Here is an 18,225-nt window from a genome sequence, read left to right as displayed (position 1 = left end):
GACCGCTGCCCATAGACATCCACAATTGCAGATGCGTTGCCTACCCTTATACGACGGAGGAGAAGACGCACATAATGAGGATATTTCCCCTTTTTATGCATCTCCTCCACCGTCAAATGCACTTCCCCTTCCTAACCTCTCCTTGTAAGAAAAGGGTGGTAAAGAGAAAGGAACTTAAATTAGGCCTCCGGCACCACACTCATCAGACGAAACACGGAATTGCTTCCATTTCACGCCTGTCTTTTGTGTGGTCGTGGTATTACACCGGGCGCGCCGGCCCATTCGTGCTAAGATGTTAAAGCGGGCACTACCACTGTATGTGCTGGTTGCATCACGATGTTTTCCTTAACCGTAAGAACGTCGGGTAAATAACATATGAAAATTCGAAAAATCGAAAATTTCATTGTTATGGCGGAATTTGAACCCAAGACTTGTAGATTACAAGCACTTGGCTTAAACAACTGAGCTACCGATGCTTTAAAAAAGTTATTACAATTAGAAAATCTTATTTGTGCTTCTTGAGAGATTTTCTGCACCAATGAGACAATATTTAATATAATTTAAACGCTTCATCTTTATAATTAGCATAACAAAAGCTCCCTTCATATTTGTCAGAGTTGATCCCGGCTGTGACGGACGGGCATTCATTACGGGGCCTTCTTGCCACTATCGCGGTTAACTCTTGTCGTATTTGCCCTTTGACAAATTATATCTTTGTCGTGAGAATTAACCATTTATGGGCAGAATGATGCTGTAATAAATTAGAACTGGGATGTATGTACGATGTTAATAAAGGGTTTATCTCCCCGCAAACCCTCGTGACACTGAGAAATTGAGATATATGAATGTTGTGTTCACTTAAATTTCAGGTTAATCTATCTTTTGTATGAGTCAATTTTTTTAAACTTACTAATACTCGTATTATAAATGCGAAAGTTCAGATGGACAGATGTTTGTTAGAGTTTGTAGGCTAAACGGATTTCGATGATATTTGGTATAGATGTAGAGGATAATTTAGAAGAATACATAGGCTTCTCACTTTTGTTTTTTTAATCCACGCGGACGGAGTCCCGGGCGAAAGCTAGTAACAGTATAAATGCGAAAGTTTAGATGGATGGATATTTGTTAGAGTTTGTAGCCTAAACGGCTAAACGGATTTCGATGAAATTTGGTAAAGATTTAGGGGATAATCTAGAAGAATACATAGGCTACTCACTTTTGTTTAATCCACGCGGAAGGGCCGGGCGAAATCTAGTTATCTAATAAATTACTTACTTAAAAAAAGCTTATTAAAATGAAGATTGAAATATTTTGTCGAGGAAAACCTTTATACTAGTATTTTTGTTGAATATCATCTCAGTTATATGCTGGTCAATCTATACTAATGTTATAAAGAGGAAAGAATTGTATTTTTGTATGTATTGAATTAAGTCAAAAACCATTTGGTCGATTAAAAAAATGATTTCACCATTAAAGCTACGTTATCAGTGAGTAACCTAGGCTATGTTTTTTACTTATTATAATTTCACGCAAGCGAAGTCGCGAGCAACAGCTAGTCATTAAGTATTTTTAAAGATGCTGACCACTTCATTACACTTCAATGGTCGTTGTTCCACTTTGAGTGACTTAGTTCCCAAGGAAGTCGTAAGATGCGGACGTAGGATTGTATTCTGAAGGCATCGGAGAAAATTTAAGTCCAGCAGTGGGCAGATTTTTTTTTTAACATAAGGTAGCAAACGAGCAAGCGGCCACCTTAATCCGCCAAAGTGGCGAAGCGAACGCTGCCCATATACATTCGCAATTGCAGATGCGTTGCCTACCCTTGTCCGGAGGAGGAGACGTACATAAAGAGGATATTATATTATAAATGATGACGATGATGATGTCGATGATGATTTGAAACCCAACTCTAAATTTAAAAACTCCAAATTTTTTACTTCGTCAAAATAAAAGTGAGTGACGTAATCGTGATTTTATTTAACGCTTTACAGCTTTACCACAGTAGCATAAAATCAATAGGGTTGCCAACACCATACAGATATAAAAACTCCTCATTCGAAGTATTAATATTAGCGACAAAACATAATTTTAAAATAAATTAATTAAACGAACCTTTCAGCATTGATGAATGTACAATTTAAAAAATTTGATAAAAGAAATGTCAAACATATTCTTATTAATTTTATCAAGAAAAAGAAAATACATTTTCCTAACAGAAAATGAAACTTTCCCTTTTCATTTATACTCATTTCTTATTTGAAGTAATGAGAACGAATTTATAACACAAATATATTTTATGGCTGACAACAAAATAACAAATTTATCGCAACAAGAAATCTCGAAAGGAGCTGACATTCACTTTGTTTTTCGTTATCTGACAACCCTAATATTTTACTACGACGGGGAATATTAAACACGACGACACGTTAACGGCACGAGATGAATGACATTAACGATATTTCAAATAAGTTATATTTTTTAAATTAGATAAAATTAATATGAAAATAATAACAACAAGAGTTAATTAACTATAGCATTTTGTTCAAAGGAAAAATATTGTATTTAAATAAGTAAAAAATTAATATAAACCATTAGAAATGCCACAGATAAATTTAGTGCTTCGTCTGATTTTTTCACAATTGTTATCACGGTATTTTCAATTTTTAATTCACTTATTCAATAACATTAACTGGATAAACATTATTGCTGCAGCTCTAAAAACTGTTACCGCAAATTGATAAACGCGTTGGCTGTAAAGCGCTTTAACGTCAGTCATATTAACCGTGGCTTTTATTCAAATTCAGCGTTCGGTTCGACGCTCATCGCTGAATGGCGCGCTTTATTATTCAATTCGTGAATAAATCTTACTTTCCTTAATGCGTCATCGAATCGTTCTCTTAAATTACCTCCAATGAATTCGAATCAATAAAACCAATTGTACATTTTGACACAAATTCTGAAATATGAACGTTCTAACTCGTTCGGAAAATACTAGATAGTATTAGCTCAGCGTTACTAAAATAAAAACGGAAACCTAAAACGTTACTGGGCGATATTACGTTAAACTTTTTCCAACTAACTGTTTGACGTAATTTAGTGAAGCTATTACTATTAATAGCCGGTCTATCTACAGAGCTAATCCTATTATAACTCTTTCGTTTAAATATATAAGAGAACCGAATTTCGTTAGGCGCGTATAAAATAAAGTGAGCGAAGTTCAAAGCGAAAGGAATACAATATTACGGCATAATAAATATGAACAAAGACAAGCTTTCGCTCGATCTCGATAGTTGAACGGAACGTGAGATAATGGATTTTTCCATCTACAAAGAAACAAGTAGGTCGCAGCGGGGTCTATTCATCTCATATGTGGGCCTGGAGTCAATGCCTGCGCTTCGACAAAACGTTTCTTTATTTCATTAGAACGCATTCAGCGAAACGCCTATTGTGTGTAAAGTGCACTGCCATCCTTTCCATTCTAAACAATTGCACTTTCATTCCAAAGAAATCACTTTTCTATTCAGCAATAATACATACATCCTCACGTCTTTTATTTTTAAGGAATTAGAATAAATAACTCTAAGTACCATTCCGATTTGAACGACGTAGTTTTATTTTTCGTCACAATAACGGTGAAAATCGTTTCTGAGCTTTAATTGTAATTCCTCTCTACTTTTTTGCGTCAGCAATTTCTATACAGAAAAATAATAACGTCACGCTGTAAAGATTGCTACATGTATTTGCAAATATTGAAATCTTGTGTTAGGTATTTCCACAAATGACTTCCTTTAAAATATAGACGGACGGCCATTAATTAAAGTAAATTACTTTAAAACACACAGACTGAACTTCAATGTGAGAACGCAAAGATGTCGAACGTTCTGTGGTGACAATTAGGAAAACACAACTTGTTGGCGACTGAGCGCCGAGACTGCAACTGAGCGTTTGCCATATATTTTATAAAACTACCCCCCACTATTCCTTCCGTTTCCTATTATTTTCCTAACAATATTGTTGTCTAAATAAAGGTAAATGTAGTAATAAATAATACAGATTAACAAAATAACTTTTAAGAATACAGAATACATCAAAAATAGTTAAAAAGCTAACATTTGCTTGGAATAATCATCTGTAACCTGCAGTCTTAATTATAAGTCTAAACAAGTCTTTAATAAAATTAGTTTACAATCGTTCTCTAAAAAATTAAAACTTGAAAATACTTTTTCGATAGCCGTAACGCCGCAATATAAGTTCACTTTACCAATACATATAAACATATCTTTTGTTATTACCACTATAGAAAGTTTTTTGAATCATAGGATGGGTTTCGCAAATAAAGAGATATAATTTTTATTTTTTTCTAACTTTGATGTTGAAACATAAAATTTATATTGTTTTTCTGCAAAACGGAACACTTGAAACGTCATGGTGGCGTTTTTCAAGACGCAAAATGTCATGTAATTGTCATTTGTCATTCATGTAAACGAAAGTGAAAAGTTATTGATATTTTGCAATAATTATTTCATAAACTCGTTCTAGTTGCATATATTGTATTAGATTTGTTATTTTCATAGGAGTGTACAGTTTTTTAATCTGCAATTTATGACTAAAATATAAAGTAAGATAGTCGCAATCAACAAAGGAATTTAGTCCTTTATATCTATTTTTGTGTTTATTTCTAGGAATCTAAAATGGATTGCGTGACTACATTAAAACTTTTAGTAATTGGAGAAAGTGGTGTTGGTAAATCTAGGTAATATGCGGTATTTATTATCTTCTTTGTTTACAATTACGCACTATATAGGTGTGTCAAGGGCATAAAATTGTTGAATTTATTTTGATATTATTTTATATAGACAATTATCTGTCTGTTGAATTTAGGAGTCCAAATAAATAATTGCTATTTTTTACCCAAGTAATTTTTATATAATCAATGAGGCCTTGTAAAAGTTTTAGTCCATGTGATTCACCTTTTCAACATGTTTTTGACAATAATATTAAAAGATATATACTTGTTTTAGTATGATCTTAGCATTCACAACAGGGGACTACAATGCCTCATTTCCGGCTACAATAGGAGTGGATTACAAGTGTAAAGTGATGGATGTAAATGGACTTAAAGTGAAACTTGGCATCTGGGATACAGCGGGACAAGAGAGATATAGGACATTGACTAACAGTTTTTACAGGTATTTCAAACTTTATCATTATTGAAATTTGTTTTCTTTCACCTGCGACTCTGCAAGGAATTAAAATAAACATAAGTTCTCATACATTCTTTCCGACTATTCTCTATATGACAATTTTTATCAAGATCTGTTCAACAGTTTAGACTACAAACTCTAACAAACATCCATCCATCCAAACTTTGGCGTTTCATTATGTTTTATATTTTTTTTATATAACATAAGATGGCAAACGAGCAAGCGACCACCTGAAACCGCCAAAATGGCGAAGCGACCGCTGCCCATAGACATCGGCAATTGCAGATGCGTTGCCTACCCTTACACGACGGAGGAGGAGACGCACATAAAGAGGATATTTCCCCTTCCTACGCATCTCCTCCACCGTCAAATCCACTTCCTCCTCCCAACCTCTCCTTATAAGAAAAGGGTGGTAAAAAGAAAGGGACTTAAATTAGGCCTCTGGCACCACACTCATCAGGCGAAACACGGAATTGCTCCCATTTCACGCCTGTCTTCTGTGTGGTCGTGGTATTACACCGGGAGTGCCGCCCCATACGTGCTAAGATGTTAAAGCGGGCACTACCACTGTTAAAGATTATATTTTAATAGAATGTTTTTCCAGAGAAGCTCATGGTGCTATTTTGGTGTATGATGTATCGGATCCCAAGACGCTGGGTAAACTTACCGAGTGGGTCGAAGAGTTACAAGTATACTCCACTAAGAAAAACATTGTCTGTCTTGTGGTTGGAAATAAAATTGATAAGGTAATATTCAATTTTAACATTTTTACTTTAAGTAAACTAGATGTTCACTTCTAATCTTACTTATCACTAATATTATAAATGCGAAAGTTTAGATGGATGGATGGATGTTTGTTGAGTTTGTAGCCTAAACGGCTGAACGAATTTCGATGAAATTTTGGTAAAGATGGAGAGGACAGTCTGGAAGAACACATAGGCTACTCACTTTTGTTTTTTTAATTCCACGCTGAGTCGCGGGCGAAAGCTAGTTATAAATGAAAAATCATTAGAACGAGTATTTGATATTTAATATAATTTACTATAAATAGGTCTGATAATATAAGATGAACCAATGTACAGTCACCTACCTTCGCGGTAGTCCAGTTAAAAAAAAATGCATTTCAATGAAAAAAAAAATATTATACTTTGTAATAAATTACTGTACATTTCGAAATATTTGAGCAATAAAAACTGCATGATGTGTTTTATATTTTAAAATATGTAATTATCATTGCCACTCGAGTGAGGGATAAAGTTATAAAATTTGAAAATGTTTTAATTCCTCACCTTTCATATTCTCTTTCACTCTCACCTATTTTTTTAATAACTTTAAATTGTTATGTAACTGTTGCAATAACATTATTTCTTGCTTTTATTTTAAATGCTAGTCTAGTTGGGAGGATCAATGTTTGCTAGAAGCTATCTCCTAAATAGCTGGACGGATCTTGATATAATTTGGCATAAATGTAGAGCATAGTTTAGATAAATGCATAGGTTACTTACTGTTTTTTTTTTAATTTCACGCAATTGAGTCGCAGGTAAAAGCTAGTGTTAACATAATTAATATGACTGGTGTTTAGCCTCGCGCAGTTCCGCGGGAGGCGGGCCAGGCCTTCGCCATGAAACACAGAATGCTGTTCATAGAAAGCAGCGCTAAAACTCAGGAAGGCATAAACTTGGCTTTCGAAGAGCTCGTGCAAAAGGTAAGTTAGATCCGGACTTTCAATAACCTTTTAATTAAGTGCTATGCAAGTTTCCACTTTGAATTTCACCAAGTTTTGTGCTGTGCAGCTTTTAAAATGCGTTCGAAAGTTTTGAAAAATGATAAAAGCTTTATTTACTTTAGTTTTCATAAAGTTTGATATTGGTCTACAATAAAGTTTGACGTTTTATTGGTATCGCCTTTAACGGGCTTTTATACTATATTGAAAGTTTTTTCATATTGCATATGTGACGACATTTGTCACATGAAATTAAAAAAAATATCGATTGAGTTTTGTGTGTGACAGAGTGAGTCATCGAGTGTGACAGAATATCTTATAAACTGCATCATCGTAAACGAAACGCTAACGTGGTACAGTCGCGGAAATTCGCGATGTTCCACTTACAGAAATATTACCTTGTTTCTTGCAACGGGACATAACTCTTCTCTAACTAATAACTAATTATGCAGCAGTAAGTTCAGAAAATAACAGTATAGTATAAAAAAACTATTAGCGTACAACTGACCGATCTTTTTTTCGTATTTGTCTGTCATTTAAAATTTGTATCCTACTGGTATTCGAAATGTACATGCAACTGTACCTTTTAACGTAGAACACCGTCAGTGTGTCTGACTGTACCTCTCTTACCGCATTATATTATAGTTTTAACAATATGCATTATTAATAAAAGTTCGATATTTTAGATAATCGAAACCCCAGGTCTTTGGGAGTCAAAAGGATCGTCGTCAAATATTCGCGTATCTAACGAAGATGGCAGACAGCAAGAAGAAAGTTCGTGTTACGATTACACTTGTACAATATAGTTACAAACTGTTTATTTTTTAAATATTGGCTGTATATTTAAGAGTTTTTTCAATAATGAAATACCTGTACACATTTTTATTGATTCTCAATTATTACATTACATTATTTTATATTCACGAAAACAGTTTTTATCCATACAAAGATGAATGTATGATGAAAGGCGGATTTTATATTTTAGAGCGGGCGCGTTCCTTTGACTAAAATATCGCATAATTGTACGGTTGTTTTGCAATTCAACCGTTTAGTTGCACAATTAAAAATCGAGTAGAGTACCTCCATATAAGCTCATAAGAATCAAAGCGAGTAAACAGTTGTGCGATGGTTTAGTCCAAGTTGCGCGCGCTGTACTGTTGACCACCTCACTACCCATTTGTGATGAGACACACAATATTCACTGGTTTTAATGAAGATGTAAAATAACTAAAAGGCCGTAGATATATTCAGAGTTATAAATTTCTGAGGATTCAGATAAGTGACAGAAGAACTGTTGATAGTTTTTTATATTTTTTTTTATCAAAATCTTTATATATACGTATACTTCTGTATGGAAAAATGTTTTTGGTACAAGTTTCGACAATGTAACCCACATATTAAAACAATTATTAAATAAAATATTTCATGCAAATAAAAGTATAAAATGTCTATTCATTCTCTTTCTATTAGATAGATTGAATTTTTTTAATATTTTTTTAAAAATGGTATTTTTTTATTACTCAAACCAAAATTACATTAATAAAATGCCTTTATGTCTTAGTACACAGGTTAAATACATAGGAAGTAAATTAGTACTTTAACCGATCACACGACAAACCATGTTTTTAAAATCAATAAATATATAATTTTTATAAATTAGATAAAAGATTTAAATTAGAAATGTTACTATTTATTAAGTTTATATTCACGTATCAATCGTATATTTACATATAATATATTTTATTCTATTCTTGCATGAAGAAATTATTAACGAAATATTTAAGAGCGGGCTTGACTTCGACTAAACAATCGCACAACTGTTGTGCGATTGTCGATTGTTTCGCAGCGTCCACTGCTTAGATATACAACTAAAATCGAGTAGTGCACCTCCCAAGGGCGGATCCAGGGGGAGGTCACGGGGGTCATGATCCAAAATCTAGACAAAATATATTTACATATTTTGTCAAGCTCTTGACTTGACCACGACTATGTGACCACCCCCCCTGGAGCCAAAGCTGGATCCGCCCTTGGCACCACCATATAAGTTCATAGGAATCAAAGCAAGACTAAACAATTATGCGATAGTTCAGTTTCAGAGAAACTCAGAAAATTCAGTCTTAATGCATTTTATAGTTTGTTTTATATTAAATCTAAATTCGATGTTTAAAATAGCTTTCTTCATTTTATCGTACGACATATCATAGCTGAAATTGTAAAGTAGCCAGTTAAGTTAATAATGTACATTATAGCAGGAATTTTGTTTAAATAATTTACTTATGAAGACTAAACTTGGAGTAAAGACCAAAATATGGTTAACCTTTAATGCATGATGTGTAACTTCAAAAGCGCTTTATTAACTTAACAGTAGTTATGACGTTATGTTTAACTGCTAGTTAAGCGTTGCCGGTTAACTTTATCTAGTTGATTAGCTTGCTATCAAATTATTGGTACAGTAGGAAAATATTAATAATTCATTCGTATTAATATGTTGATAAAATTAAATAAATAAAATTCCTATTTTTTTCAGATGCCTTGATTTGTACTAATGTCTATACTGCTGTGATGAGTGTATATATTTATAATTAAAATTAATAGGAAAATAAAAGCTTATAACAAAATTGTTTATATTATTTCGTCGCATCTGTTCAATAAATGGCGACAGTCCTAATAGTACCACTAACAAATATCTTGACTGTACTTTTTGACTCATAGAAATGTGAACTTTATTTTCTACTCATTAAAGCTGGATTTATCAAAACATACCAGGAATGTTCGTAATTTTTATTTTAATGTATTTCACAGAATGCATTGCACAACGCATTTATTACATTTCTTACTTCTACATAGTTATCAGTCCATACAAAAGTGTTACAAATTTTGTCTTTATGCTCATGAGAATAAAATCCAATATTCAATTATAACGATATAAAACTACATTTACTAAAGGTATATGACGTCATTAAGTGAAATCCAATCACAGTAAATGATCGGTACTAACGGTAAATTGCTATTCCTAAATGAAAGGCGCTGAGTTAATACGGTTACTGATGAAACTTGTGAATATGGAAATGGGATATTAAACGGCGATTTTGTTATGTAAATTTATATTGCTATACTGGGAAATATCAGTTTCAATATTATAGTATTAGTTTCGTAATGATGAATTGACAAAGGAATTAAAACATAATTTTCTATAAATTAATTTCTGATTGTCAACACTAATTAGAATACTAACTATGTATTTGAAAATAATATCCCTTTATAACATCTGTTATATTCAATACCGAGTAAAAGAGTTAATTTAAAAATTATCTTAAAAAGAAAACTGTATTGCAAACATTAAAGATTTATTGTTCAATCCCTAAAAGTACATCCAGCTTAGGAATAAGCAAGAGTGGTGGCCGTATATTTGTCAACGCTTACCGCAAGCCCTTGACTGATGGCCGGGCTGCTAATGAGGGCTACTAGAGCCTCTAGAGGTCAACCCTTCTTAGCCCTCACTTGTACACAAGCTTGTCATTCTTTACTTCCTAAAAAGTCTATTTACGAAAATACATTCTAAAACACCTAAGAAATTAATGCGTTTAAAAAAATAACATTTTTAGGTTATGTAAGATTTTTATTTGGGTAATAAAAGCACGTTTTACATTTTTTTGTCATTGTACATAAATGTATTTTTTATAAATAAAAAAACGATATCGTAGAATGTAAATTTATCTGAGAAAATTCTTAAAACCCTATCACTCTAACAAACATTTCTCTACCACTCTAAGAAACAGACTAAACGTCCTTGCAAAAGTAAACACAAAACTGTTCCGTCGACGAAGTACTACATTCTCTGTTAACTAAAATAACAATAATTGAATACTGTAAATTGTCCATTAATTATTTAGGTTTATTTCCTTTGTATCTATGTATAAACAAGTATTCAAACAGCGGTAAACACAAGACGACAAACGTCGACTCGGCACAATGTACGTCGGATTCATGTAACCGTGGGCAACCCTGAGTGTACTTGCCTACGTAGCGTGAAATAAACACTCAACGTATATTTACTTTAGAACTACGAATTTAGGGTTTATATGAAGCACGATCCAGACAACCAAGCGAAATAATTTAGCCTAAAATCGTATGTAATCGAAGAGAATATACAAGGTCAGATCGATCGACTAATTTAAAACTATAAATATTTTTCCATACACACTTTTATCACTTATCAAATAAATAAAAAAATTAAAACTATTTTTCCCACAAATCTTACTAATATTATAATTATTGGATTAAGGGCCCGATTCAAAAGGCGGTTATTTTAGAAACCGCACGAATAGTGAGAAGGTTCCTGTCTCTGCAGCCCCACTGGTTGCTTGAGTCATCGGATTCCGCAGCCGGTGGACTTCTATTTTTTTTATATAATATGTTTTATTTTGTTATTTTTTAAAAAAAATCATGTGAATTGTATTATATATAAAAATAAGAAAATAAAGATATGAGATTATAAATGCGAAAGTTTAGGTGGATATATGTTTGTTAGAGTTTGTAGCCTAAACGGCTGAAAAGATCTCGATGAAATTTGGTGTAGATATAAAGGATAGTCTGTAAGAACACATAGGCTACTTGCTTTATTTTTATTCCGCGCGGACGGAGTCGAGGGCGAAAGCTAGTACAACATAAATTAGAAGTTAGTAGCATAATTGATGTCGTGCATAGAATTTCATTTTCTCTATTTAATTTCGCCTATCAATCGAAATGTAAACACAGAAATATGCTCTTGAATTATCTCTACTAAATTCTACATTCTTACATTTTTAATTGTTTGATTTTACTATAATAAACCCAACATATGTTCAAGTATTTAAAACACGTCAGTAGCAGCAACTCTCACGACGCTATGTTTAATTACTCGCTCGTAGTCAACGTCTACAGCAATCTGGTAATTTAACTCGTCGGATTGTGATCCGCTTTGTATTTCACTAGATTGTTCCCAAGGATGCGACACAAAGCTTTTATTAGCATAAAACAAGGGGGTTAAAAGATTTACAGACGAATTAATGAAATATTCAATTGAATAAGTCAAAACAAAGGGATAAATAACAACTTACACGATTATTTAAAGAAAAGTAATATTTAAGTACTAGTAATTAAGTATCAAGTTGCATGGATGTCGCCAGAATCAAAATATGTAAAGTACTTCAAATGAGATAATATTCAAGATGGCTGCCCTGCTCTAAACCTAACCTATATCATCTGCCCTCGTTTTCTAAAACAAAGAGTTGATCACAAACTCCTTTGCGGATACCTCAACATCCTGCCACTCACTTTGGAAGAACTCGTGAAAAAAGAGGCTGCAATAGATTCTTTTAACAAATTTATTACTTACATTATAGACAATTTAAAGTTATTTAATAATCCCATCACTCCGAACTCATCATAACCACATTATTTACTCTTATATCTTACAGATTACTACTCACCCTATTATTATTATTATTGTTTTATTTATAATTTATTATTTATTTCTTAGACTATTAGATTTAGACTGAAAAAAAAAAGAATTTTATTAAAGTTTCTTTATATCATCTGTGTCAACATTGTCTACTTTTAATCTAATTTAGTCCTATTTTAGTTTTATAAGCACTTTGCCCGGCAGCAGTAACACCGAAAGTATCCAATCGCTACAGAACTGCTGTCCTGGTGTTGCGTTAAGAATTTATGTTAAATTTTGTATATTATTACTATTTTTATTTTTACAGTTTAATCATGTTTATCCGCTGTGTTGTAATATTGCTTATGTGTACAAAATAAAGATAATAAAAAAAAAACCTATATCATCGGCTGAAGATGACCAATTCAAGACTATATCAAATGCAAACCCACGATCTATATCTCAATTTAAATTTATATGAAATTTATTGTGGTCTGAGGAAATTATGACAAACTTTAGTTTCAAACAATAAGCTTAAATGTACCTCAAAATCGAATGAACCGGTCGAGTTATTACTTATCAAAGTGGTTTTCGAAATAAATACGAGTAGAACAAACACAACTTTCAATAGTAAGTCTGTTTGTAAACCGTACTTTGGAAAACAATTGACAAAGCGTACGACTTAATCCGGCGGGGTTCCGTTGAGTCCGGTTCAGCCCGGATCCTATGAGTGACGTCGTAAAGTACACGCTTTAAGACTCAAACCGACGACGTCTCAAGACGTGTGGTACAAGTCATAAGATGAATAAATTATTATTTTTATAATTGTTTTTAGGCTCAGTCTATAACCCCTTTACATAAACCCTAGACCCTAGATGCTATATACAGATATTTACTAGACAGTCTACATATATACACGTCAGTTATTTCCCATGGAACTCTTATCTCCAAGATATTCGTTAAGTGCCATTTAAAGTTTATCGCCACTAGCTGTTCGGAATACTGTAAAATGCTATTTTAGGTATCGTCGAAAGATAAAAGTAACGAGCTTGTCACCCTGCTTTCCTTTCTCATCTGATGGTGAGCTCACCGTATACTCCTAGAAAGACGCGGGCTCAGTAACTACTGGCCAATACTTAGTTTGTACCTTGTAGTATCGGCGTAAGGTAAGGGTCCTTAAGGTTTAGTAAGAGGCGAAACGGGTCTACGAATTACAGTCTCACGTAACCCTGTTAACCCCGTGATATTAATAACCGTTTATATAAATTCGCTTCAGCGTATAACATAGACCAAACACTTCAGTTACCGGCGTTTGAGTACAAGCCACAACTTCCTATTGCGTTGATAGTGTACGTGGTTTGAGTAGTATTGAGTTAACTTTACTCGCGTTTCGCTACACCGATATTTGAAACAGTTAACTTTGATATTATATTGTAATAAAATATTTTATAACGGTAAATAGTATTTAAACCGCTTTAAGAGCGGACGCACACCTTTTACTAAACTATTGCACAATTGTGCGATTGTCGATTGTTTTGAAGCCTAATCAACTGTTTAGTCGCACAACTAAAAATCGAGTGTTCATCATCATCGTATCCTACTCCCGTAGGGTCGGCACAATAGGTTTTTGTCCTCCAAATAACTCTATCATACGTCATCTCTGTCACTCCCTTTTGATCATGCCACCTTTCACGTCCTCCTTTCCATCCATCTCTTTCTAGGTCTACCTCTACCGGTGTACCTCCGCATTCATAACTAACGTTCTCCTTGTAACATGCGATTCATCCCTCCTCATAACATGAGCATACCATGCTATCCTTTTACTCCTTACTTTAAAAATCTAGTAGTGTATATTAGCTCATAGGAATCATAGTAAAACTAAACAGTTGCGCGATAGTTTAGTTTTGAGTGCACACTTAGAACATTTTATTTAAAGTTGAGTATTGAGTAAGAGTACTATGGTACATGGCCACGTATAAATACGTACATATGATGTCATTTGTATGGTTTTTTTACACGTTGGTTGCACACTTGTTATATTACCATATCAAAAGCTCTGCTCGCGAAGCTCAAAAATGCTCTACGTATGAAGACGTCTAGACGGAAATGTGTAACTCAGAATAAATTTGAATACCTTAAGCGAAAAGACCTGCGTTTGTATGAAAATATATGAAAGAATCTATGTACAATGTTTTTAATAATCATAGAATACATTTAAAAAACTGAAACTAAATTGTTTTAACAGGCAAAATACAAATTCAAACTTTTTTTTATAACATAAGGTGGCAAACGAGCAAGCGGCCACCTGAATCCGCCAAAATGGCGAAGCGACCTCTGCCCATAGACATCCGCAATTGCAGATGCGTTGCCTACCCTTATCCGACAGAGGAAGAGACGTAAAGAGGATGTTTACCCTCCCTATGCATCTCTACCGTCAAATCAAATTCCCGTTCGCATTCTCTCCTTATAAGAAAAGAGTGGTAAAGAGAAAGGAACTTAAATTAGGCCCGGCACCATACTCATCAGATGAAACACGGAATTGCTTCCATTTCACGCCTGTTTTCTGTGTGGTCGTGGTATTACACCGAGCGTGCCGACCCATTCGTGCTAAGATGTTAAAGCGGGCACTACCACTGTTAGAATCTTTCCGTATTTCATAGCTCAAAAAGCTAAATTAATAGATAACGTACAAATACGAGAATGCCTTAATATTGGGCAAGAATTTTAATAAATTTTACACATCGTCGTTTTATTATTTTTCCTAAAAGTAATAAAAAAACACAGTGAATGTAGATTCCTTACTTTATTGAATGACTAGTTAATTTGTTTCAAGCAATGTGAATATAAAAAAAACGGCAAACAGAGTCAAAGAGAAAAAGCTGTTGGTTATTTTCTTCAGAGAAAATTATTATTACTGTTTCAACAGTACTGTAACAATGGAAACGTCTTCCTTTCTTCTGTTTGTTCATGCTGCGCTAATTACACCACGAAATAAGAAAACGACTTTGTAAAGCTTAAATAATTAATTGTAAGATGCGAACTCTGTATTAAAAAAAATGTGTTTTTTTACTTTCGGAGGAAAATTTTTATAACCGTCTAGATTAAACCATTGGGAGTTAAAAATACATAAAACTGGTTAAGATACATTACGGAGAAATCGAAACAAACTTTTCTATCCAAAACATAAATAACTAACTGTTGCTTGCGACTGCGTCCGCGTGGAATTAAAAAACTAGTAAACATATGGCCCTTGTTACTCACAGATTAATTACCTTTTTAATGGTGAAATGATTTTAAAATCTGCCCAATCATTTTTACGTCAACCAAATACATACAAAAATACAAATCTTTCCACTTTATACGCGTAGTATAGACAAGCTGTTGCTCGCTACTTTGTTCGAAAAAAACTAGTTTCGAATATAGCTCTATACTCAGTGATAACGTAGCTTTTAATTATGAAAGAATTTTTGTTATCAGCCCATTAGTTTTTGAGTTATTACAATACATACAAAAAAAAATCTTTCGTCTTTAGAACATTAGTATAGAATATATTGAAATGTTGACTACAACAGATCGTATCTACAACTCACGCTATTATTAAAGTTTTCCACACCAAAGAAATGTTTCTTTGTACTTCGATGCTAACGTCACAGTCATAAAGTCCTGTCAGAAGTTGTTACGTCAACGAAACATGGGTAACATTCAAAGAGAAGCACAGAACTAACAATATTCCTGCAAATAGAAATCATTCGATGTTTTCACACGGGGACAGAACAGGAAACAGAGCTGGTAGACACCTTTGACTAAACTATCACAAAATAGTTGTGCGATTGTCGATTGTTTCGAAACCTATTCAACGGTTTAGTGGCACAACTAAAATCGAGTAATGCTCACCTCCATATAAGCATAGGAATCAAAGCGCGACTAAACAATTGTGCGATATTTTAATCAAAGGTGTGCGCTCTTAACACACAGGTGGTCTCTCTGGTCTCAAAAATATAGTTGCAGAAGTAGCACAGCTGAATGTACATAAAAACAAACTGTTTAGTCAGTATATCTGCACTCCAACAGTACCAGTACTGCACTATCTTTTGCTCTACTTCACTGTTGTACCCTCGTGTGAAATCAACTGTCGGTAGTACGAACATTTCGTCGACCTTGTAACAAGAAGAGATTGCCTCCGGAACCTCCTCCGCGCCGTAAATAAGGCATTGATCGATAATACTTTGTGCGTGAACTGTTATTGGAGTCAGGACCCCATTACTTCCCATATCAAGTTTCGAAGCGGGTTTTTTGCACAGAATCGCTATTACTGATACAATAATCTATCTTTGCAAAATTCTTGTTAATATGGAAGATTTATATTTTGAAAGAAAGAAAGCGAGAAATTAGTTTTTTCAAAAAAAGAAAAAAAAATATTCGGTGTGTGCTGCGGTGTACATCGAAGCGCCAGTTTTTAATGAATCTTAAGACAGAATACAGAGTTTTACAGAAGAGAAGAAGAAAAAACGTGTACTTGTACCTGTAATGTTTACACTCGGTCAATTAGAAAACTTAATTTAAATCTAAGGATAAATATAAGTAAAAGGAAAAATACGAAAAAACAACATAAAAAACACTTAATGTACCTAAATTATTGTAAAACTAGCATTACTTATGGGTTGCTGAAGTTTCCATTTATTTTATTGTAACTGAGTGATTTCTAAGATTTGTATTTTTTAAGATACCTTTGAATTTCTGGTATACTATTTCTGTTAACCTTTTAGCCAGGGAAATGCTATTGAATGAAGAATGCCATTACAATGTCTTAAACAGAGATGGCGCTAGTAGTTTAAGGTTTTAAATTACATTAACAACTACATTATTTACAAATATGCCTTCTTTTTTTTATCAAAACCAAATAAGTCACTTTTTGTATTCAAAGTACAGCTAAAATTTAACCTGCAGTTGGAGATTTTAAAGTAAAGAATTATTTTGGCTTTTAAACATGTCATTGAATGTTACGGTCAAAGGAAATCCTATTTGTTTTATGACTATCTGAGTAAAAGTGAAAAGGTATTTCAAATACTTGTACAATATTTCATTGCACACAAACTTTTTCTTTGTCGATATTGTACGTCGGAATAAATCTGACATTATTACAATAAATTCTGAAGTATCATCATTTCCCTTTCCATAGAAATGTAGCATTTATTTTATGTTATGAACGTAGATAATAGATATAAAGGTTTTACTTACCAATATCATAAGACGCAATAATTTAAGTACAATATTTAAGGTAATTAGAACGGCCGTAACAATAAAATATAAGAAAAAGTTAGTTAATTTAAAATCCTTATCTAGGAATATTCTATAATAGATATATTTTAAAAGAATTGTCTTCATCTGGTAGCAGCAAGTTTTATAGAGTGCATAAAAGTTCTACTATCGCACTCATCATCATTTTAGCAGTCGCTTAATAGAGATTTCTCTGCTCTTTAACAATCGAAAGACAGTATATCGATTTAAGAATATTCGATTATAAAGTCGTTGAACGAAGTATACAGCAATATCCGAACGGTAAACATTAAATCAGTTAAATGTAAGCCGATAGTGTACTCGATCTTACTTCGTTGAAATTCAGCGTGACAATCTCGAAGCCAGTTTGCGCGCTGTTCAAATACAAATTTGCATAACAAAGTCGGCCCCAGTTCGAGCGCGAGCCTCACATAGTATCGATCTGAGGGGAAATTAATTCGACTCATTCATTCGGAAATATCGATAATAGTCACCTTATGGGACTAATAACTCAAATAACAGGGACTATTTTATGGTAAATTGCTGACTGATTCAACGCCACTACATTATGTAACGGAAAGATTTATAAATACTTGCTT

General features: G+C 33.3%; 1 protein-coding gene across 1 annotated transcript; it reads left to right on the top strand.

The window, feature by feature from the left end:
* Nucleotides 1–4,472: 4,472 nt before the first annotated feature.
* On the top strand, nt 4,473–9,482 carry LOC106106323 (ras-related protein Rab-18A-like). Its single transcript, XM_013286895.1, has 5 exons — nt 4,473–4,753; nt 5,022–5,189; nt 5,809–5,950; nt 6,787–6,909; nt 7,614–9,482. Exons 1-5 carry the CDS (start codon nt 4,692–4,694, stop codon nt 7,731–7,733), a joined length of 615 nt encoding a protein of 204 aa, XP_013142349.1. The 5' UTR covers nt 4,473–4,691; the 3' UTR covers nt 7,734–9,482.
* The last annotated feature ends 8,743 nt before the right edge of the window (nt 9,483–18,225 follow it).

The sequence above is a fragment of the Papilio polytes genome, unplaced genomic scaffold (genome assembly GCF_000836215.1).
Source record: "Papilio polytes unplaced genomic scaffold, Ppol_1.0 DF822289.1, whole genome shotgun sequence".
Taxonomy (NCBI): Eukaryota; Metazoa; Arthropoda; class Insecta; order Lepidoptera; family Papilionidae; genus Papilio; species Papilio polytes.
This window is presented reverse-complemented; position numbering and strand designations above follow the sequence as displayed.